This window comes from Mesocricetus auratus, unplaced genomic scaffold (genome assembly GCF_017639785.1).
Source record: "Mesocricetus auratus isolate SY011 unplaced genomic scaffold, BCM_Maur_2.0 Super-Scaffold_6730, whole genome shotgun sequence".
Lineage (NCBI taxonomy): Eukaryota > Metazoa > Chordata > Mammalia > Rodentia > Cricetidae > Mesocricetus > Mesocricetus auratus.
This window is the reverse complement of record NW_024429184.1, coordinates 98,771,274-98,796,223: the sequence shown is the minus strand read 5'-3', so window position 1 is coordinate 98,796,223 and position 24,950 is coordinate 98,771,274. Positions and strand designations below refer to the sequence as shown.

The 24,950-nt window shown below is 41.1% G+C and overlaps 1 protein-coding gene across 1 annotated transcript in view; it reads left to right on the top strand.

Moving 5' to 3' along the window:
* Megf10 (multiple EGF like domains 10) overlaps positions 1 to 24,950 on the top strand; it is a 149,424-nt gene that overhangs the window by 67,447 nt on the left and 57,027 nt on the right. The window contains exon 5 of the mRNA XM_040741797.1: positions 7,149 to 7,241. Within this exon, the coding sequence (XP_040597731.1) occupies positions 7,149 to 7,241 (93 nt within the window). The remainder of the gene's footprint in view (positions 1 to 7,148; positions 7,242 to 24,950) is intronic.

The window sequence follows — 24,950 nt, the reverse complement described above, 5'->3', positions numbered from 1 at the left end:
ATTATGTGCTCCCTGGATAGCATTTCTATTCCTTATATAGGCTCTATTGCAAAAGTCTATTTCCACACACACTTTTGGTTTTGTTTTTCCAATTTAAGTTATTTGCTTCACTGAAGAGTAGCTCAGGAGAGCATCATCTTGTGAATTTTTAAATGTATTGACACTTCAGCAGTTACTTTTCTTGAGAGGAGTTAAAGCCAATACCTTCAAAAGCATTTGCAGAGTCCACAGACTCTTACAGGAATTGCAGGCCTGGGAAGGTAGGCCAGAATACTTGCCTAGCATGTGTATGGTCCTGAGTTCAATCCTTGGTATTACAGAAAAAGAAAACTTAAAGAATCTCATTAAGAATGTACAGTATTTTAATGGCAGTTCAGATGTTTTATTCCTCCCCAACCCCTTGGCATATAAAGTTATTTGATCTTTAGAAGGTTATCTTCATATTGTATGTTTTTTAGAACAGCTCAGTTTACATAAAATGAACTGCACGTATTTTAAGCATACACATTGGTAAGAATTAGCATATGCACCAAGCTGGGAAGCCCTCACCCCATCCATGATAGTGAGCCTACTCATAACTTCCTCCCTTCACTCTTCCCTTTCCAATGAGTCTACTCAACTCCCTCCCTTCACTCTTCCCTTTCTTCCTCAGGCAAGCACCACTCTGAGTCTGTGGCTCTAGATTAGGGTGCATTTTCTAGAGACCTGTGTTCTCTCTGGTGTCTCATTTCTTTCATGAAGCATAATGAATCTGAGATCCATTCATGTTGTTGTATGTGTCATTAGTTCATTTCTATTTATTTCTGAGTTGTAGTTTTTAAATGTATAGTCCACAATTTGTTTACACTTTCACATATTTACAGACACGATATGTTCCATCTGATCATTATAATAAAAAAGACTGCCTGGAAAATAGGTGTAAGAGTGTTTGTATAGTTTTTACTTCTTTTAGGTAGTATCTGGAATGGAATGGAAGATTGTTTGACATTTGGACACAGATCTTCAAACCTGCTTTCTTTGTGACAGTGCAAAACTGGAAACAACACAATGTCCATTAACATTTTCAGACCATTCTGTCTTATTTTGATGCATGCATTATCATTATTATACGACATTCCTTACCCCTAAAACAGTCTTTCCTCTGAAATTATCATCACAGCATAATTACTGCAAATTTTTGATTGCTGTTAGTATCTTGACTAGTTTTCGGTCAGCTTGACACAAGCTAGAGTTATCTGGGAAGAAGAAACTAAGTCAAGAAAAATGTCTTCATTAGATTGCTTGTAGGCAAACCTTTTGGGCATTTTCCTGATTAACGACGGATGTGGCAGAGCCAAACCCACAACGAAGGGTGTCACCAGTGGCAAGTGGCCCTGACTCGTACAAGAAAGTAGACTGGGCGAGCCATGGAGAGCAAGCTAAGACGTGGCACTTCTCCATGTCTTCTCCCTCAATTCCCGCTTCTAGGTTCCTGCTTTACTCCACTCCATAATGGAGTGTGGCCTGAGAATTGTAAGCTGAAATACAAACATTCTTCCCCAAGTTGATTGTGGTCATGGTGTTTTATCACAGCAATAGAAATATAAATAAGAAAGTTAGTGTATCTTTTAAAACTGGTATATATTTAATCATCTTATTATTATATTTCTTATGTAACTCTTATAAACATAATAGGTTCCTGCTGTTTTAAAACCTTCAGCCTGTGAAGTGAGATGTTGAGGCCATTTCACTCAATGTAGTTACTGATATTATTAGGTTTGCTTTCTGTGTTCCCTCCCACAGCTCCTTTTTTTTTTTTTTTTTTTTGATGCTCTCCACTAGTCTATCTTCTCTTTTGGATTATTAACTACAGCAGTTTTGCTGTTTTGTTTGTTTAAGGCTGACAGCATTCGTAATATTCAACTCTTTTTACACTCTGAATTAAAGTCATGCTTCAGAGAGAGGGCAGGGCGATACCCCGTGGCATTGCTTTTAATTCTCCTCACATCATTTGATCATCTTGCATAGGCTTGTGTGATCCATTTGCTTCAAACTCTAGTAGAAACTCTGAGCTCTTGCATATCCAACAAAAATGGGCCTTCGTTCTGCTAATGTAGACACTTTATAACACTCACCTGGCAGATCTCTCAAAGGGCCAATGCACTAGTTTGGAATTACATTGAGAAGAAAACAGAGACAGAACAGAAACCCAGACAAGTATGGTTTATAAGTGTCTTGCAGGTGGCTGATGGCATTCATTCATCTGTGGGAAGAATTCAGAGTAGAGTTCCATGGTCCACTTGCTTCTTTTCCTAGCGTTGTCAGTGGCATACTGAAAATCCTGCTATTTGTCTCTCGAGTTATCAGGGAGATGGACTGACCACTGGATCTGTTTGTGTTGTTGTCCACATCATTCTAGAAAGAAAGCCAAGAAATGCAGTTGATGGCTGGTTACTCTAGTGTCCCTGGCATGACCGGGACTCTGCTAATAAAACAGGAGGGAGGATTCATTTTCAATGTTCGCTAAACATACCTTTAACAATAACTGTATCTACCCTGAACAGACACGGATCCCCGTTAAGAATGGAAAGAAAAGGATTTTGCATATTGAGGTTTTCCCATTGTATTTACTGCATCCAGAGTTCCACTTGCCTAGTGTGCTCTTGATCTCCACGACGGCTTTCCATTCAGGGCCACTACTCATAAAGTCTTTTGGTAACTATGGAGTAAGTGTTCCTGAACCCTAGAATCAAGTTTTGTGGCTGTGGGGTGGGGTACCAGGAGGATGAAGTGGGAGACAGCTACTTCAGGTCACTTTTACATGTAACTGTTCTAAAAGTGTCCATTTCGTTAGCTCAGATGTCTTCCCTGTCATGCGAGCTTCCTTGATCTCACCCCAATTGGAATTAGTAATATCTTCCTTCAATTCCCACAGTATTTTTTATGATAGCCTTTGGAGTTATAATTCACATACTATGTAAGTTACAGTTTAATTATGACATTCAGTCTAGTTTTTGTATAACCAGAGTTGTGCAAAATCACAGGGACAAATTTTAAATATTTTCTTCATCTCAAAAAATCCTCACAGTCCCACATTTACATCAACCATTAGTATAGTTTTGTATGGCGTGTCCCTTTTGGACATGTCATATGAGTAAATGGCCCAATATCCCCTCAGTCTTCTATTCATACCTTTGTTGCTCTTTCCTGTCCAGACTGAGCTGCTAGTTTGACAGATCCATTCTGTTTGTGGGACTGCAAACATTACGCAGTGTCCTGCTCTTCTGTGCTTCTTTATAGAAAGAAAAGGGACACTAAGATGGTGAGTTACTGGGCAGTTATTTTTAAGAGATACATTTTCTTAGTTTAAATGAATTGATTGTACCCTTTAGAACAATGGGTGCATTGCCTGTATAGACATATTTGCGTTATGTAGGCATCTTTAGTCTGCCAACTCTTTCTTTCACCTTTCTCCATCCCTAAGAGTCAATGGGAAATGCATGTGGCAGAAGAGAAAACCCCTGATTACAGCTAATGTCCCTCAGCATTTACAAGTGAAAGGAATGAGGCCCATGGCATTAGTGATGGGATTTAAATGGATTTAGGAACTGGGGCTGAAATAGGAGCCTAATTAGAAGATTCCAGGGTCATCATGTCAGTCTTCACCTGTCCACCATCAGACAGGCTGTCCACAGCTCTCACTTCAAAGACTCAGCCTGTTTGTCTCATCTCTATTTCTTGTTCCTCTACTCTGGAGGGAAAAGTTGCCTTGGCTGTGACTTGTAGCCTAATGTACCTCCAGCTGGATACAGATTGTGGGTGAAGGTTCAGCTTATATCTGGCCTCAGATAAAGGCTACTAAAAACATAGTACATACATTTAATTATTTCCTTTTAAAGGGATGAGGAAAAATGCATTGGATAGAAAGTTTGTGCTAGGGTTCTCTCTCTGTGTGTGTCTGTCTATCTCTGTCTTTGTCTCTCTGTCTCTGTCTGTCTGTCTCTGTCTGTCTGTCTGTCTGTCTGTCTCTCTCTCTCTCTCTCTCTCTGTGTTTTATGTGAGTGCAGAGATTATAGGACAGCTTTAGGTGTCATTCTGCAGGAGCCATCCACCTTTTGAGCCAAGGTCTTTATTGACCTGAAACCCACTGATTCAGCTGGACTGACTGGCCAACAAGCCTCAGGGATTTGCCTTTTCCTATCTTCCCATTGCCAGGATTACTAGTGAGTGCCACCACACCCTGTCTTCCTCCTCCTCCTTCTCCTCCATCTTCACTTTGTCATCATTGGTCATTATCTTTGTTGCGCCATCATTGTCTTCATCTTCTAAATTGAATTCTATCGGTTGAACTCAGGTCCTCATGCCTACAAACACTTTATTCAATGAGCTATCCTACCAACGCCACGTTATCTTAGTTTTAACTGCCCCTTGAAAAATAAGAAGGAAGGACATGGATAAGTAATAAAAAGACTTTTTTCCCTATGGGTGAGATATTATGATGACTCCTTTCTGCCTATGCTTGGGACCCACATTGTTGAATGCTATCCTCTTTCTTCCCAGCTAGTCCCCTTTGGCAGGACATACATGGCTCATTCCCATCTTTAACCTACTTGGTTACCTATGTGGGGCTAGTCCTGAACACTCAGCACCTAGAGTGGTGGTGTTTAAAGTCACCTGGGGAAACTGAGGAAAGGTTAGGATCTAATTAAGTTGATCGCCCAGAGTCAGTTGCTGTCACTGCACCACAAGCTGGCACACTCAGTGTCTCTGTAGGCTGTGGCATCCCAGGTCACAGAGTGTTTTGCAGCAGGCCCCCTCCTTCCCTTTGTCCCTGACCATCTATGGGCACGTGTACAGAGCTATTACTGGATTTGGAGAGTCAGGGATGGTGGGAAAGAACACAGAGAAGAGATAGAATTTGGATGACAAGAGTCGAATACTGTGTGAGGTTTCTACACCTGGAATTGGAGTCTTGTGTTCTTTGTGGAGTCTAGACCATTGTTTTCATCACTTGAATGAGTATTTTGGGAGGCAATACTCAAAGGTGATTCCATCAGATTGAGTTTTAATTAAGACCCACCACCCCCACCCACACACTCTGAATTAGCTTTCAGATAAATTTATTTTTATGTCAGTAACTCATCCACATTTGTTTCAAACTTTGGTGCAATGTTAGCTCAAGAAATTTCTTTAAATAATCCAGATTTTGAAATTGCCACCACAGGATCCCTTTTTCTTTATTTGTAACGAAGAATCCCTGTTTCACCTTAAAGGTAAATAGCATCTAATTTCTAAAATATCTCCAGATATAAAAACTATTTTAAATAGCTTAATACCCTGAAGGAGGAAAAATCGCTAAGCAACCATGTGCTTCAAACCTGCATGCCATCAGTCCATGAGGCAGGTAAGACAATGCCTTCTCATGGTGGCATGCTTATGATAGGCCAGCGCCCTGGGAAAGTGAGAGTCCTCTGGACACGCTACCCTGTGACACAGCCTGTGCAGTATAGAGCTTGCTCTGCACTGTCATCTCATCTTCCATTGAGTATCACAAGTTGTTGGCTTCAGGTGTGTCCATGCCTAAATTTAAACAGATAACAGGAGAGAGCTATGTGACCTTTCAAATGAACACCATCTGCGAGGTCATACATGTGCATAGAGATAAAAGGAGATTGAATTCTGGGGGCAGCACACACTGATTTAACGTGACAGTGTAAGTGACATATTGTAGGGCTGGTATATTCATAAGCTAGAGTGGTTTCTGCTGTTAATTGCAATTGAAGGTGTAATATTCTGAGTCAAATATTACAGGGTTACTAAGTGCTTCCTTGGAATTCTCATGCCAGGAAACTGTACTGTAGGCAGAGTCTCATGTTCAACAGGCCTGGCTTCCCAGCCACTGAGCTGCTGCCATATTAAAACTTACTCTGGTGGTAGCAAGTCCTTCTGTGGTCCTCTCTCTACAGGTTTGAACTTCACTTGGACTTATCCTTGCTAATTCTCAGAGTGAAGGGCCAACATTTCAGCTTTGGTTCAAGGTCTCCATCTGTCCTGTTGCTCCCGATCATGCAACAAACAAAATTCACTCTCATTGGATTTTTGTTTTGATCACTGGTGTTTGCTTTCTCTTCATCCCAAATCCCTGCGTCTCTTCATGTCTAAGGTCAAGACTTTCTAAATGACCATCCTTGTTCATCTTATCTATTCATAATGGCCATTTATTACAGAATCATAATTATATATGTATATTATAGATACATTATATCAATAATGGTGAATAAAGAGCATAAAAGAGCATTTAATAACATGCTTCTCATTATTTTGGGTGGAAAAGCAATTTAAAAATTACTATGGTTCTATTTTTTGTGAAGAAAAAATACATAGTACAAAAAATAAAAAATAAATATTTAAGCAACCACAAAATGTTACTAGTGTGTGCTACTGGAGGGGAAGCTTACTTATTTACTAGTATTTTATGAGCTTGGGCAGGTAATGTGTTTTTATTTACTAATAAACACAGATTAATAAAACACATCTAAGTCAGGGTATTTTACTCCAGTCTTAAGTAGAATGTTGGAACTCCACACTCTTTCAGTTAGCTTTTACTATAACTTACATATCTAGGTATTTTAGAAAACATGTTAATGTGTGTATGAGGCTTGAGGTCTAGCATGATGTATCTTTGGCTCTGCTGTGTATTAACATGAATGCATTCTCAAAGAAGGGTGGCCACTGTTCCTGGTGAATATATCATGCACAGGAAATGACCTCTTGGTCTATGCTGTCACTGTGGAGTCCTCATATCTTGCTTTGTGGTTTGTTTCTCCATATGCACTCTTCTCAGCACAAAGAGGATGATTTTGCGACCCACAGAAACCATTTTAAAGTGTGGATTAGACAATTCTCCTTGACACTGCTTCCCTAATTTAGTGTGAAGTGGAATTAAACAGTAGAAATGGAGGAATTTACTTGGAAATATCAAAATAAGAGGGGAATTGTTTGGTCGTACAGTAAACTCGAAAAGGGCTAAAGGAGAGGATTGAAGACAATTAGGAGGCATGCTTGTTGTTTTTAAGTGATATGTGAGCCTAGGGAGTGCAACAGCTGTGTTGTTGTTTTGTTTCTTGTGCCAACTTTCTTGGTTTGATTGATTTTTTTCTCTCTGACAGCTCACTGTGCTGATAAATGTGTCCATGGTCGCTGCATTGCTCCAAACACCTGTCAGTGTGAGCCTGGCTGGGGTGGGACCAACTGCTCCAGTGGTAAGTTCACATCTGCTATTGTCTGTCTCCGGGTGTTGTTGTAAGGGCTCCTTGTCTGTGGGTAACTCCAAGCCAAAGTTTCTGTCTCCATCCCAAGCAGAGGGTAGTGCGGACTGCACATCTAACTCATTCATACTGTTCCTCCTAACTCTATGCACGTGTCATGGGGAGCACTGCTGATAAATGAATAGAGAGAAAAATTCTTAGAAAGGAGAGTTGGGCAATCCAATACCCACACCTCTGGCAGAATCAGAGTAGGATCCAGAGTTTAGTATCTTCACTGAAGGAAGACCATTGTGGTAACATGGCTAGGGTGGTCTTAACGTCTATTTTTAACTTGTGTCACATGTTGAATTTAATTCAGAAGTAGAATGGTGTAATGCTTGCATGTCCTTTTGCCTCTGAACTCGGAGATGAAAATGATGAGTACATGCTCAGATAACTTCAGGGAGATAAATCTGCAATAAAAATTCATGAACATTTTGATGATTGTTTAACCAAACTACAACACACCGTATGACTATCTTCATTATGAGTGAGTTACAATTCTAAAATGATGATTTCTATATTCTAAAAAGGTTGTACTCAAGGATGGTGAAGTTGGAATGATGACTGTCATGGAACACAGTTAGTTCATGCATTTTGCAGCTCCAATTTCAGTGTTCTGGCAACTTGTTGCTGCATGCAAAATTGTGCCTTTTTCTTTATGACCTTAAAAGTATGAGAGGAAATGGAAATATAATACTATATTTCAATGAATAAATCATTAAGCTCATACAAAAGAAATAATTGTTTTCCAAAATTGAGCCAGTTCCTCTGACAGCCCAAAGAGTGTCCAGTGCTGTCAACTGCATATTTTTGGGACTAAGCTAAGAAAATTTTAAATTGTCCAGATAAACTGGCTTCTAAGACTTTTACTTGCTTTCTTCGGATTTGGGAAGATTCTTTCTTATTTTGCTAAGAACACCTTCAGACTTAGAATTTCTTGGCTGCCCCCGAAGCTGCATCACCCAGGGGCAGACTTTGTGCACAGAACATTCAGTGTCAAGAGCCTACTTATTGTGACTGTGAGGTGTGTGTCTATCAGAGTGTGAGAGCATATATGAATGTGTGAGTATGTGTGTGTGAGTGTGTAAGGGCATATGTGTGTGTGTGTGTTTGTATGAGAGTGTGAGAGCACATGTGAATCTCTTGGTATGTGTTTGAGAGTGTGAGGTATATGTGAATGTGTGTGTGTAAGAGAGTGTGAAAGTATATGTGAATGGGTGCGTGTGTGAGTATGAGTGTGTGTGTATGAGAATGTGAAGGCATATGTGGTGTGTATGTGTGTTGTGTGTATAAGGGTTTGAGGACATATGTGAGTGAGTGTGTATGTGGGGGGGCATATGTGAATATGTGAAAGTCTGTTTCTGTTAGGCACCTTTATTCCAGTGGGTAACTGTGTTTTGTTTTGTTTCACTTCTGTTGGAGAGCAGGGAGTGGGGTGGGCAATTTGTTCACATTCTGTCAAGGCAGAATGTTTGGGATGTGGGGTTTGGCTTGTGTCCATTTTCTTGGCTGACTGACCACAAATACAACAATGCTTTAATTAACTTCTCTAACTTTAAAACCAGTTGTACATAGACATTTGAAGAAAATAATATTGTAAAGTGGGAAAGGGGAAAATGGATGAATTATTTGAAAATGGGTTTCTTACTCATTTTGGGGCAAGAGGCTGTAGAATGATTTCAGCTGTAGTCATACTTTGTCTCCTAAAAATTAGAGACCACCTAAAGGCTCAGACTAGAGGGCATTTGTGAACAAAACAAAAGCCTACAAGGACTTTAGACTCTTTAAAGCTGATGTGAACCTTTGAGAAAGTAAAGGGTTGCTCTCTGTGTTAGAGTTTTCTGACTTCTAAGAAGACTCCAATATTCTGAGATTATATGTTCTAACAACAATAGAATATGATAAGTAAGCAACTTTTAGTTAATTCTCTACAATTCATGTTTGGGCTTTGTAACAAATAAAAGTATAAATAAGCATGAACTAATTTCTGAAGTCTTTAAAGATGTTCCAATAATGACAGTCCTGACCCTTTTTCAACCCACACCATAAAGAGGTGTGTACTGCTCTGCCAGAAGGCAGCAGTTTGGTTTCTAGAACCCATCTTACTACCAATAACTACAGATCCAGGGGATCTGATGTCCTCTTGTGGCCTCGATGGACATCTGCACTACAAAGCACAAACCCCAGACACGCCCGCATACACATACATCCTGAGGTGAGAAGAGCATGCTGATTCTGAAGTCTATGTGTGACAAAACCCCAGGACAAAAGACTGGGGCCTGGATAGCCTCAGAATCCTTAAATAGCCAGTGAGTTTGGCAGGTCTGAGAAACTGACCTTAGCGCATTGGTATCAAGCAAATCCGAGATGTCCCTTGTCACTCTCCTTGTCTCCCATGTGTCTTAAGAGAAATAAAAAGATAGCGGCGTGTGATGGTGATGGGTTTTAGCGGCGTGTGATGGTGATGGATTTTAGCGGCGTGTGATGGTGATGGGTTTTTGTCCTCTTTCTGCTCTGAATTCTCCTAGCATCGCATGTCACATTGCACTTTGTTGTCAGATCTCCCTTCTTTCTTCTGTCTGTGTGCATTTCTTGGTCTTTCCTTGTTTGTATAGAGGAGGATAAGGAGAATCCCATAGGATATCCGGTCCCCTGTCTATGTCCCTGATGTTTCGTCACACATAAGTGTAGTACATTCAACGCTGTGCATTGAGAAGTGCCATACCACCATTCTGTGACACAAGGGAAGTTGTCGGCTGTTATCAGTGTCCCGCAGGCTCTCGATGCCAGAGAAGCTGCCCACGCTATAAGAGCTTATTGTTGCTGAAGCCCCATTGACTCTGAAGGAGATGCAGGTACTAGAGTTGTCACTGAGGGGGTCAGCTGAGCTAACACCCTGGGGCCAAGAGCCAAAGCCTCCTTCCCTTTGGCAGTGTCTCTCCAGTGCCCTCTCCTGAAAATGCTTAATATTCCACCGCAGGGCAAAGGAAAAGCAGTTAAAAGACTCATGCAGAGATATATTTCCTGTCACGCCTTCAGACTCACACCTGCTTTTGTGGAACAGACAGCGAGGGATACATTTTACATGGAGAGACGATTCATTGGCGACTCCTTGGTTTACTCAGTTACTGTATTCCCTGTTCTGCACACTTGAATTCCTCTATAGCAACACAATGGTTCCGTCCTCCCTCCTAATTTGACAGAGCCCCCATTTCACAAACGAGAATGTCTCCACTTCCTTCTCCAAGGAAAGAGTGTTGTGTCCGTTGCTACTTCCCCTGCACCTTTCCAAAGTTAGACACAGCTCTGCCGAGTGTCCCCTAACTACAGTTAACTTGCAGCACTTTGTACCCAAAACAATGGATAGCTTGAAAATAGACATGTGGACAGGGACATGGCAAACAGAAAATGCGGAAAGCTGTTGCACTTTTTTTTTCAGCAGTTGGCCACATAGCCCCAGGTATGGTGTCCTCTCCTGTCCCTTGTCTCCGTCTCCCTCAACCACAACCTCAACTGCTTGTGGTTAGTTACCTGGAGGAATGGCTCAAGGTTTTATTGCTGGCAGGGTTGTGTTCCCTTTTGTCCTCTACCCCCCATTTGGTTGCTGTCATTTTCTATTACTCTTTACCACTAGGCATGGGTGCTTGAGAAATGCTCTACTCATTCCAGAGAAACTACCTGCAGACTCTGTGTCTAACGGAAATCCAGTTTCCCCTTTGATGGCTAGGGTCAGGTAACAATGAATTAATAACTATCACACACAGATATCTTTTTATTTTCATCCCCAAAGACAAAGGAAACTAAGAGATTGACATATCCAAATGGGAGGTTTTCAAATCCCTGCCTGAGATTTGATAGGGCTACTGGCCACGTCAGTAGAAGGCGGCCTTCACCTCTGAGAGGCAGTCAGTGTTTGTCCAGCTCCCAATACAGGCAAGTCAGAGGTCGGTACAAAGTTGGTTTCCTCCAAATGAAATCATGATTTATTTGACTAGATTCTGACATACAGCTTCTTTTAAAACTTGATTAAAATGACTTTTTTTGAAAAAGCCCACACATATTTCTCTTCTATTGGCATCCAAATGTGAACCCCTTGCCTATATGACTGAGTGATACTAATCCATTTTACCTGCCTCCACCTTCCCTCTCCTCTTTCCTTTCCCCATCAATTTCTCCATCCTAGGATCAATCCTCTGTTCCTCCTCCCCTCCCACCGGGTGGTAAGTTCTGAAGAGGTCCAGGTGTTATTAGTATGTTAATCTCCATTATACTTGGCATGTGGCTGAAACTGTGAGATGAATGAATTGGGTGATTCTGAGAAGGTCATTCATGTGCTCATTTTGATGACTTATTCTGAATGATTACAGTGAGCAGAGCACTGTACTGGATAATGGGGATAAAGGAAAATGATGCTGCATAATTACTGATCCCACAGACATCATGGCTTGGGAGAACGGTAAAATAATAGACCAAGGAAAGATGATTGGGGTTGGGTAAGGTAGGAGGATTCTGAAAGGACAAGGGTGGGGGAATTAAAAGCTTTACCAGGAACAGAGAGCAGATTGCCATAGAACATGAGAGGATGACTGGATATAAAACTATTCTTCCAGAAACTTCCCCGAGAAGCCATAGAGAAGATGCAAAGGAATGAAGAAGTAATTTTAAGTTCAAGAAGAGGCTTTGTTGACTTTCTCAGGGATTTTGAGGCTGGAGATTAGTTGGGGGAAGATAACTCCAGATGGCAGTTAGGACTGAAACGGATCCATCTCTGGTGTGTGTGTGTGTGTGTGTGTGTGTGTGTGTGTGTCTGTGTCTGTGTCTGTGTCTGTGTCTGTGTCTGTGTCTGTATCTGTGCACACCTGTGACTACATGTACCACCAGACTGGAGTTACAGGTAGCTGTGAACCACCTGTCGTGGGTGCTGAGAACTGAACTTAAGACCTTACCAAGGGTTCTCCTCTTAATTACCCAACTCTCTCCCCGAGCCTTAAGCGAGTGTTCCATGCAGTTCCAGAAAGCCTTTCTTTCTTTGTGTTGTCAACCCTTTAGCTTTACTACCAGGAATAACCACACATTTATTTTCCAAACCTATGGAATCCTCTTTATAAGTTTTAAACAACTGTTGAGAAATTTGTTTTTCCTTTAGCCACAAGGTACAAAAGAAATTCCCAGATGAGATAGCAGTCAGCAAATAGATACAAAAGCTTGTCCCTCAAGCTCTTTAATTTCAAGATTAGAGCCAAACAGAGGCAAAACTGGAAATTAGTTTTGGTCCTGAAAGCCCGCGAAGGGGTTTTGTTGAGTCACTAATGGCATTTCTGGTATTTGTAAATAGTGAAAACATGCTTTGGAGGCAAGGCTGGTGCCAACCTTTCCATGTACAATGTGAGGAGCACTAAGGACCTTTTGAATTAAGTAGGCGTGCTATGCAGTAGGGTGCAGTAAGATGCTGCCTGAAGGGTATTTGAGTGGAGGAATCTGTCTGAAAGATATTACAAGGCAGAATTTGTAAAGTACACAAAGCTGACACACTCCCCAGCAAAGTCTGTGGTACGGATCTATTAGCCAGACACAATGGTAGAATCGATCTTGTCTGAGGAGAGGAGGCCCTGGGAGCCCAGTCCCCATAGCCAGTAGCTAACATGCCCATTAGCACAGTCAGAATAATTTCACCAATCAGTTTGATGGAGCAACCAGAGCATGAGATCACTGGGGTCACTGAAGAGAGGGGGCTGGTGCCAATGAGAGGTTGGAAGAGAAGAATGGTTCATCGGAACCACCTGCAGGTAGTTCACTGATGGAGCTTCTGAGTCACACACAGAAACTACTGATTTTGTCTTTCCAAAGGAGCCACTCCCTGAACTGAGAATCCCCACCAAGCACTCCCAGGCCCACCCTAGGTCTTATCCTTTCTTTGTTTCTGTGTGTTGCTTCCTTAATGCTTACACTAAGATTAAGGTCATCTACTCCATAGCCTTGTGAGGATTAAACAATGAAAAGAGCACACCATCTTCAGCACTGTTCCCAGCATCGTCATACAGGCAGGTCAAGGATGCGTGTGATGCTTTCAAGACAGTCATCCCTTTCATAGATGTTGTGCCTGGCATCATCATAAGGGAAAGTCAAGGATGTGAGCGAGCAATGCTTTCTTGACAGTCATCACTTTCATTAGCACTTGATCTTAGGGCCATCAACAGGTGGATCAGTCCCTCTGACAGCTCATCTTGCTCTGTAGGCCATGCCTCCCTTTAGCAGTATTCTCCTGTCGATATGGCTTGTCAGAACATTTCCAATACAGAAGCCCTAGAGCAGTGGTTTTGTTGTTTTGTTTTGTTTTAACTTACTGTCTTGTTTGTTGCATCATTTCCAACCTCTGATTAGGGTCATCTGTATGAGATATGTGCATATCTGGTTTGTCCTATTTGGGACACAGGACTATTGCAGATGCTCATATTGCTTGTGCTAGCTGAGCTCTTATGCAATGGCTGCAAGATAAGGCTGGGCTGTCATGCTGTTTAACTCAGCTCCACATGATTTATTAATTAAAACAAAAAACTTTGTGCAATATCCATTTACCAGCAAATCTTGTTGGCTTAGCTACAAAAATTTGATGTTTGTTCTCTGTTTCTATTGCTGCCACCCCTTTCAAGGCATCGTCCTCTCTTCATGGGTAACTGCAGTTGTGTCCTTGCTGACCTCTCCACTGCTCCCTCAGCCCTATTAAGAATCAATTCTCTGTCTTGAGACCACAGCGACCTTGTGAAAACACGCTTCAGAGCAGGCTGCTCCCATCCCTGAGTTCTGTACTTCTCAGTATAATTCAAATAAACTCTGTGATCCACCAAGCCTGCATTGTCTGTCCTATTCCCCAACGTATCATCCATATATACCATCCAAGGTCTCAACACTGCTCAGCACTTGCCTTCCAGTTCTGGAATATCCTGGTGTCCTCTCTGCTTTTGCGTTTGCTGTTTGTGTACTCAAAGCATGTCTCTTATTACTATCACATTTCCTTTTCAGCCTTTAAAGAATGGTGATCCCTGAGAATGTCTGCCTTGTTTGTTGGTTGTTGTTTGGTCTGTCTTTCCCTCTGATATAAACAATACAGGTTTAGAAAAAAACAAAAAATACAGGTTTTTGTCTGTTTACCTCACTGTTGTCTAGTTTCATTCTGGGAATGCTGTAATGTTCATTAAATATTTGTAGATGGAGGGAATAAAGCCATAAGTGTGCCAGAGCAATAAAGGATAAACATGATTATTGGAGATGACACTCTGTGTCTTGGTAGAAGAACTGAAGGCCATAAACAGACAAGGCATCTTCAGGAGTCTAGAAAGAAATGGCCAAAGGTCTACTGGAGATACAGCATGACCTGGAGTCATTCATTCTGCTGCTTTAGGGGGTACAGACTCCTGTGGCTTCAAGATTCACTCCTGGTAGGGTGCAGTGTAGACTGGTCCTCAGAAACACCAGGGGAATTCCTCCTGTAAACTAAAAGCTGGAATAAAACTGTAGAAGTCAGATGAGGTATATCAGATGTATGGATCTGGGAGTGCTCCCTTCACCAGAGAGAGATGACTACACCTTGATATACTTACTGTAAGCACCATGGATTCCTGATATGGGGATGTAACTTCTGAATGATGGGTCTATGATTAAGAAAACTGGGCTAAGTCAACCTTTGTGTGAAAGGAGAATGTTTACTAATTCCTCCCCCTAAATTTTTACCATTTCTTCCCCATGGGGAAGATTCTGTAAGGTGATAGAATTTTGCTGTTAATATATACCCAATTGGAGTATAAATAGCAAGAAATTAGGCAAAGACATTCAGACTACAAATTACTCTAAAGCACATATCAATGAATAGAATTTCATTAACCTCTTTGTACCCTCCTCTTATCAAATAAATAGCAGGGAATAGCTTAGTCCATTTTTTTAAACAGTCGGATAGGGAGAAGTATTAATTCATTACAGATATTTGTAATTTCCTTATTTTAAACCTATAAGAAGCATAATGTGTTAGTGTTACTTATGTGTTATGTGCAGTAATGTGTTAACTGCCTGCTCTCCTTTGGGTGAAGTGATGATATATACCACATGACTCTATGGGTTCTATTGTTGCCTCCTGCTATTATCTAGGCCACTACTGATTCAGGTAGATCCACATATATTCATACATGTGTTGTAAGTTGACTGAAATCATGTGTTCTTGATTCTTTTGCAACACAGCGGATTTCCCAACTTAAATCAATATCTTGTTTGTGGCAAACAATTCTTGTTTAAATACTCAATGTCTAAAAGCAAACTTTAAAAAGTAATCACATTTTTCTTTTCTGTTAGAAAAAATCTTTTGATTTGAGGAAAACCTAGTTGATTTCAGAGTCTGAACATTTGTGACTATGCCTAGAACAAATTAGGGATACATAAAACTAATGAAAGTAGGACATAACAAAGTGAGAATATTTGTCTTTATTACAAAGACTAGTCCAGTGGAGTATGTAATAGACATTATAGGAACATAGTTCTTGGCTGATGAGCAAATTGTTTTAACTTAGGATCCTGTAAAAACTGAATGGTTTCACCATTCATTACTGATGCATAAAACTAATGAAGGCAGCATCAAAGAAAGTTATATTTTAATGTACTAACAATTTATCTAGTAGTCAGAAACTAAGTTTTCTTGAGGATACAGCATGAAAACATTCAAGTCATTCAGTCAGTATGGACAATTTGGGCCTAGTTTCTTACCTTAGCATTGCAGACAGATCATTTAAGGCCTCTACTGCTTATCTAAACAAGCATGGTATTTGCACAATGGTGAGTCTACATAGTTAATCCTTCAATCTCATCTCAAGCTCCACCTCCTCCACGTAGCCCTTTCTCTCCTTCCTTTCTCTCTTTGACCAAGGAGGCCATGAAAAGAAGTGCAGATGGAAGCAGGCCTCCTCTTCACTATCCTGTGTCTTTATCATCAAGCATATGTGTTCTTACGTGATAAATCTCACCGTGGTCTATAATCTTCTAATATATAATGAATTTTAGCTATAGGCTTTGTCTTAGTTGGGAATAAGTAGCATGTGCTCAATAACAAGAACTTGGTAGCTACAGAAGATGCCTAACAGCATCATATATAGCACAGGGTCCCATGTAAGAGCTCCCATGGTTATTACTCTCTTGACATCTCCAAACTTTACATCCCTCCACTTTACATCCTTGAGATTTGCCTGCGCTGTCAATATAGTCATCAAGATGTTCTCACATAGATACCAACATTTGTATTTATACACATTAAGGTGTGAGCATTCCACACCCTTTCTTTCTAGTTTGTGATGTGAGATAACCCTACAAATGAACTTATAAAATCTTTAACAAACATCTTTAAGAAGAATGGAGATTCTTTCTCAGCCAGTGAGTAAAATTAATCTGAGAGGCAGTGAGTGGCTGTCCACACAAGCGTTCTGTCAGCCCTTGGAGAGTCCTTTTGCAGTGTGAAGGGCACAGGGTTTAACACTTTCGGGGGACCTGGAAAATGCATTTCAATTGTTCTTTCTCATGGATGGAGACTCTTTACGAAGTTGATTTATTTTCAAAGCCGCCTGATGTTTTGAATGAGGGTCTTTTCTTCTCCACTAACAAAGGGGATGATACACCACAGCCATGTTAGCCTGGAGCACAAGGAATGAAATCAAAAGCCTGGGAAGAGGAGGTCTAAGAAGAAAGGGTATGTGTTTCAGCAAGAGCCCTGCTTTTCAATCCTTTGAGGCAGGGGGAAACTATTTTGGTCTGTTCTGAAAAATAGTCCACAGCAATAGTTCCTTGAAAGTGACTTATTTGTACTTTGCCTCTACATTAGATGCATGTGTAGGTGGAGGGGGCCTTGGTGAATTTTCTTCCCTATTAACTTCTCTTTTGGACACACATTTTCTCCTGTTTAAATGCATCCTCAGCCAATCCTCATGCGAAACTATTTAAGTCATGGTGCTGATCTTTGCCTTAATAGACACTTGACATTTCTGTCTTAAGGGTCCTTAGAGCCTCCTTACTTCAAGCAGTAATCTTGGTGTGACTGCTTAAGTAGCACAAGCTGACATCTTTCAGTGTGGTGAGCTGGAGCACTAAGTGCCAATATATTGTTACACACCCACACCCACACATACTCACATACTCACAGACACACACACACACACACACCCATAAGTGTGTGATAGAAACTTGCTTCCAAGGCTGTTGGCCCAATGCAATCCCATAATTATACCTAAGGTGTTAAAATAAGATTTAACAGATAACCCTGGTCCAGGGCTGAGGACATAGTCCAGTTGATAAATTGTCCACCTTGCACATGGAATTGAGTTCAGTTCCCAGAATCTGCATAAAAGGAGCCAAGCATAAAAGGGTATGCTTGGAATCTCAGGGTTGGGGATATGGAGACAGCTAGACCCCAGTTCACTAGTAACAAGCTAGCCCACTTAATAAGTTCTAGGTCAATAAGAAACCTTGACTCCAAAGAAAAATATATGTGACACCTGAGATGGCACCTACAGCTGTCCCCTGGTTCCCACACACATGTGCACAATCACATACACACACACACACACACACACACACACACACACACAAATTCAAGTAGTTTCAGTTCATTTAGGGTTGTTGTATGTAACACATGCTCACAGATCTGGATGCTGCTGCCAGAGTGTAATTCTGTACCAACTCCCTAAGGGAAGGCCCTTATAGGCCAAGATGTGTTTCAAAGTCTCTTCTGCAGTCTTAGTTGGTGAACCAGGATCAGAGATAAAGAGGTTAAATCAAGTCAGTGGACTTGTCTGGTACTTGTCAATTTTATGAGATTGTCTAGATTTTATTTATGCTGATTTGTTTCTTTGTGCTGGGATGGAGATTACAATGGAATTTGCCTCTTTCTCTTCTTATATTTATAGAACCCCTATAGGAATCTACACTGGTAGACATACCAAGTAAGAAGTGTCTAAATGTAGGGGGTTTCATTTGTTTTTGGTATGTGGTGTTTATTTTTCATGATCTTTGTCAGTTTCATACATGTGTACAAGGGGTTTCAGTCACTTCTCCTCTATTGGTCTGTCTCATTCTCGCCTCGTATTGGAAATCCTCTTCTCAGCAAGTCCCCCTTCTTTCTCGTCTTCTTTTTGCACGTGACCAACCTAGTGTGATTGGGATTGCTTGTTGGGGTGTGTGAGTGAAGTCACTGGAGAGTGAGCCACTTACCAGTGACTGTGCCACTGAAGAAAACGCACCCCTTATCCAGCCATTAACCCATAGTCTATGAGATTATGTTTACAACACAGGTGTTGTATAGGCAGACACATCTATAGTGAGTTCATTGTGGTGAAAAATGTATGTCATGTCCAGAAAAATGTCTTTTTGCTACATACCTCCCCTTCTTTTGACGATGACATTCTTCCACCCCCTCTTCTGTGACATTCTCTGAACTTTCGTGAAGGTGAAAAGATGTCCCATCTAAGGACCAGAGTCCCATTAGTCATGGGTGTCTGCCTTAATTTCTGCTCACTTCAGTAAGACACTTACCTGATGAAGGTGGAGGACAGAGTTAACCTATGGATTTATCACAAGTGTTTAGAAGGCAGTTGGACATCATGACCATTTAGCAAAATAATACTAGGAGGTCCCTCGCCTATGACTTTTGAGCACCCCAGTCATGGGCTCTTGATCAGGTTTACAGTACCAAGTATGAGTTTCCTCTTGTGGAGCGGTAAACCTAGTTTTTAATTAGCAGTTATAAATAAGATGTAAGGCAGTACTTGCTTTCCTTATAGGCTTAACATGTTTTAGGCTTGCTTTTAGAGTTACTCGATACTTTATGTTGGAAATTTACATTATGAGAGTCAAGTTGACCGACGGGATGTATACGATTTCTGTAAGACAATACAAACAAGGACAGGGACATACTGTTCTAGCTTCATAGGCAGCAGGGGATGCTGTCCTAGGGCACTCACATCCCCAGGGTCAGTTATTCCGATGTGTGGAATCACATAGCTGCTACTAGAATCTGGGCTATGTCACACATAACAGAAAATACTTCTCGTGTCATTAATATGTTCTGCTGTCTTCATTCTGCGAAAAGAAAATTAGATAAAACAAAATCTGAAGACTTGCCCAAGGTCCCGTAGCTGTAAGTAGATGTGGGCCCCAGGCATACTGATATAAAGTGGTTATAACCACTCCATGTGCCAGCCAGTGATTGAAGATTTCTGTAATAAGATGAACTTGATGGTAAACATCACCTAAGGACAAAATGATTTCATCCTGCCCTCCCTGTCCCCAGCAGAGGAAACCCTGAGATCAGACAATGCTTTTTGCATTGTTTCTTCTGCAGACAGCCTCTCAGTTTGGCATTTCCATTTGCCCCTAATTGTATTCTTTCCTTGTCTTTTATCTACATGAAGACAAGAGATGCAGTACAGCATCTCTGTTGGCTAAGACTTTGTTTTGATGCATGAAAGACTGTGTATATGGTAGGTATTTCTTATAAAAACCAATCAGACAAGCCTGTTGCTGTAGGTCTGAAACCTGAGAACCATCATTCTAGGCAAAACTAAGTGCTGTCTCTCAGGTAAAGAGCTGTGAGACCTTTTACCTGAGATGCTGGTTTCACAATAGGTGCCCTCTTCTTGTGTGGGATGGTGTGATGGGAAGCCCCAGCTTTTAAAGCATTGGCTTGAGTTGAGCCCTTGCTTGCGGTTCAATGCCAATGGCTTTGGGCAAATTTCTGTCTAAGTCCATGTTACACATGGGAACACTGGGATAATTCTACCTATTAATTGAGTTATTGCAAGGTTTAAATAAAATGCCTTCATAATGCCCCTAGTAATTTAGCCTGGCACCTGTTAAGAAATTAGACATCCCCTCCCTCCCTAACACCATCTCCATCTCTTGTGCATGAAGGCCGGGTTGACAGTTCAAGGTAGCTTAGGGGAGAATAAAGCACTTAGAATCTTTTTAATGGCTTAATGGCTGTCTCATCTTGGAAGTTATCTCTTTATATTCACAATCATTTTCATTTGTTTCCCAACTAGTTTTTTGAGTGTGGTCCATATGTTGGCCATTATGCAGACCTAGTTTCCAGGTTTGTGTGTTCCTAAATACGAACACCGAAAGTGTTTTTCCTTTTGTTTTTAAAATGCTCCCTGATTAGTGTCAGTGTATAAAATAATGGCTTCCCTTATGACATTTTCATGCACATATGATTATACTTTGCTCTTCTTTTGTGTCCTCAATGTCTTCATTCATCTCCTTTCTTCCCATAGCTCATTTCCCTCCTCCCTGATAGCAGTGGCCTCTCTATTTTCATGGCACACATGTCAATACTCTTTCACAGGGGTTTTCCAATTTCTTACCTGTGTAAAATGATTATCATATTATGGGTTATCCTCAAACTGCACTGTATTCCCTTCGAGAAATGGCCTATGTTCTCAATGTTTAGGCAGTCGCCTAGCCTTAGTGCTCCTAGACACCAAGCTGTTGATTAACCCCCAAGAATTTCTTAAATAGTGGCTATCAGTAATCTGCCCTACTGCAATGGATCATATTAAATAAAATATAATTGTGAGGTATTCCGTGCACCTAAAAAACACCATTTTAACTTCATAGGTGCATGGCCTCATGAAAAGTGCTTGTGGCTGTTGTACAGAAATCCCTGGTAGGGTCTGAAAACTGATGTCCCATCTTACTATTAGGATGTTTTTAGACACTAATCCTTGGTGTGCTAAATGCAAAAAGTGTTCTAAGCTTACTGTGATGGTAAAGTGTGCAATAAATAAAATAAATACACCTTAAAATATGGCATATTGTTGCATTATTTTCTATTACTGCCAAGATGATGTGTATTAGAAAATGCTGGCTACCTATCTAAATCAGAATAAAAAAAACACACATCATCTCAGGCCCTAGGGGTGCCCACTGGTAATTGTGGAGTCCACAATGTTCTCTGGTTCTCCTGCTCTCCTCTGCCCTCCATCTCCCAGATATTACATCCATCCATGCTTCCACTGATACTTTGCATTTTAAACTTATATTAATGGCAGTTTCATCTAGTTCACTGCTAAAATTGAATCACATGATTTATACTGTTTTTAATCTACTTTTTATAATTATGATATTGCCAGGATTCTAGTTCATTAACTATTCTCTATATCATTTTTAATTGTGCACAGTGTTCTGAAGTATAATTATAGTCTTTTTTTTAAACCAGTCTCCTGTTCCTGGATAATTAGATTATTTTCATTTTTTTATTATAGAGAGTGCTGAGATAAACATCATTATAATTTGGGAAGAGTAAAATGTAATGATTTAGGGCACAGATTATGGAGATAAGCGCTTTGTGCTCAACGCCTCATGGCCTGTAACCTTGAACAAGCCACTCAGATCTCAACTTGGTCATCTATGAAATAGGAACAAGAGTGGTACTTCTTCTTTGGCATCTCTAAGCTAATCCATTTTGAGTCTGTAGAGACTGTGGACACACTTAGGTATATTTTTGTTTAGACCTTCCCAAAATGCTGTGATCAAACACAGTTCTTGAACTGAAGATAGTTGGTCAAATTCTGCATCAATGTAAGGAACATCTGTTTCTTTCTAGACAATGTCAACTTGCTCTAGATGGTGTAGGACTCAGAGAAGAAAGCTGGCTTTTGTGTTGTAAACTGCGTGACTCACTGGGACACATCCAAGAGTGGTTGTGCTGACAAAAACAGTATAGCAAAATTTAGAAAGGAAATCACAGTCCTGCTTAAGCTTCTGTGCTCTGTTCATCCTATTTATCTGCCTTCAGACTGCTGTATGTAGGCTCTGCCCTCATCCACAGCTCGTGGTGACACAGTGCTCACACTGTAGGTTTTGTTTATCAGTGGCTTTGTAGGCAAATACAGCCCAAAGCAGGGAAGCTATCATTTCAAAGCATGCCACAGTGCTTAGACATAGCCAGGAAATTAACCATGCCAGTGTGATAATATTTCATTGAAAGCTTGCAACCCTTGTCCTTTGGTGATATTATCAATTTCTATTATAAGCTCATTTCTATCATAAGGGGATATCTTCAGGTCCCCCCTCTTTTTTTTCCTGTTTTTGGTCAAATTCAGAGAAATTAGAGCTGGTTTCTTTCTGTCTGCTTTCCTGGAAAACGTTGAATGGATTGTGGAAAGGCTCACCGAGAGGTGGGATGGGTCCTGTTTCCTCAGCCTCTCCTTTTCACTTCACCACCACGGCGCTCTCATAAAATACATTCCGTGATGCACACGGGCTTATCCTCACACTTATCACAGTGTCACAGTGGGGAAAAAGGCCATACAATAATTTATCATAGGCTTTAAAATGTTTTTAAATAAAATCTTGATGTCTTTATCAGCATAATAATATAAGCTGAAATTGCCTTTCCTGTCTGCCATCTAGTTTTCCTTTGAACTTGAGAGAGGGCAGGTATTTAGCTCCTTGGGTATTTGAGGTTTCCACAATGTGGGAAGCTATGGAAACTTTCAAAAGGGTTTAGCAAAGAAAAAAATACAAAGTTCTGAAGAATTGCTATGAGTATCTGAGATACAGCATGTAGTTCATTAAATAACTGGGTGGAGAGGTGGGGAGATAGCTCAGCCAGGAAAGTGCTTGCTGTGGTAATGTGAGGACCCGAGTTCAGATCCCCAGCCCCATGTAAGACATCAGATATGACAGTGAATGCCTGTGTTCCCAAGGCTGGGGTCACATGGAGAGAGGATCTGCGGGCTCACTGGTTAATCAGTCTAGTAAATACTTGAGTTCCGGTTCAGTGAGAGATCCTGTCTCAGAAATTAAGGTAGCATAATAGAGAGTGATCCCAGTGCACAAACATGTGTGCCCTACTCCACAGAACCCAGAACAGGATCAAGGTGGCCTTCATGAATCAGGAATAAGTTTACTTGTGACAGGATAGTGATCAACTGGACTGACTGTCCTGGGATTAAGGCAGAGGAAACGAATTAGAAAAGCGGATGGTGGATTTGTCTTGGGCAGAATGATGACTTCTCTCTCTACTGATGATTGATGAGACGAGGAACCAGTTACACAGAACCACATACCTTTCTTTGGACGACTTTAAAGACAGGATACTCTTGTCTCCACCTAAGATAGCTAAGAAGGGAAGGCATGTGTGTGCAGTTTTAAAACGGTATTGTTTTCTTTTAAGACTGAAAGTTGCAATTTTAAAAATGCAAGGTCCTAAATTGCAGGCAACAGAAGAAAGAACTGATATGAATAATAATTAGGTCTGGATCTCATTTTAGAGTTACCACATAATCTTATTTTGAGAAAGAAGATTGTGAGCTCATAGGTAATTGCTTCTCTCATCTGCTTTAAGTTCAATAATTCTCGCTCATTGTTTTTAATTCCGTTAAAGAGTGTTTATTAAAATACTAATGAGACCGAAGCCGTGCTGATTAAAAATGGAATTATTCGCTTAAACCTTTTTCTGTTATGAAATCCACGGTTGGTTATACCGTTGGAAGATGGAGTCCACACTTCTGGTGAGTTGCTTGCCATGTGCTTAGCATTATGGTAGTCTTCTCAGTATTACTTCATGTCTGGTGAACACTCCTGGGGATGGTTGTGGTAGCTAATAAACAAGTGAACATGAGCGTGTGCCAAGCAAAGCGTGTTTGTGTCCCTCATGGGTTTCAAGATGGTTGGGGGTGGGCTTGATTCCTTCAGCTGACACCCCACTCCCCCTGTCCCCGACTTCTGTCTAACAGCCATTCTTCTAATTATTCAAAGTCTTAATACATCTTTCAATTTCTATTTTTTCCTCTTGTTTTGTATGGCTTCCTGTGCCTGCTACCTTTTTGTTAGCTGTCTGTTTTCAGTCTTAGGTTGGATGTGCTTTTTAAATAGTCCACTGTTTTTATTCTGCTTTTTCTGTGGGAGGTCCTTGGGCTTGCTCACTGACATACATTTCGATTGGTGTCTTGTAAACCCAGGCTGCTAAAGGGCTATTCAGATCTTTAACAACCCAGTTCCTGGTCCCCTCTTCCTTTCCTTGAAACTGGCTGGGTTCAGGCTCCTCCTCCTACTGATCTGAGCAGTCAGTCTTCTTCCTGCTCTGTCTCTTCGCTGTCTTTTTGTCACGCCAAGGTTGACTCCATCTTTCCCTGCTTAAAACCTCCAGCTGAGGTCTCCTGTACAAAAGATGTTGTCCAAGTTTTACCAAGCATAAAATCCTCTGTAGGAACTGCTCATTCCCAGCCTCCCTCCCAGCCTTCTTTCCCTTCTCTTCCCTTCACAACTTTCACTAGCCCTTTCCTTACTGTGGCTACATCAAACTCCATATTTGAGGTTTAGGGAACGGGAAGAGCGAAGCCCTGGAGCTGGAAAATAATATGGTGATGCTTACGCAGTGGAGTGATGCCATGAATGGTTGGTACCAGGTACCCTGAGCAGCAACTGGTGCAATGCAGCTGTTGGTGCTGGAGCCGGGACGCTCAGCTTAGGAATGGAGATCAGGAAGGATATATAGAGTAGTTGGCAGAGCAGTTGCCTAGCATCTGGGAAGCTCTGAGTTCGGTCTCCAGCATGGCATAAATCTGGTGTCATGGCTCACACCTAAAGTCTCAGTACTCAGGGGACAGAGTCAGGAGAATCAGAAGTTCC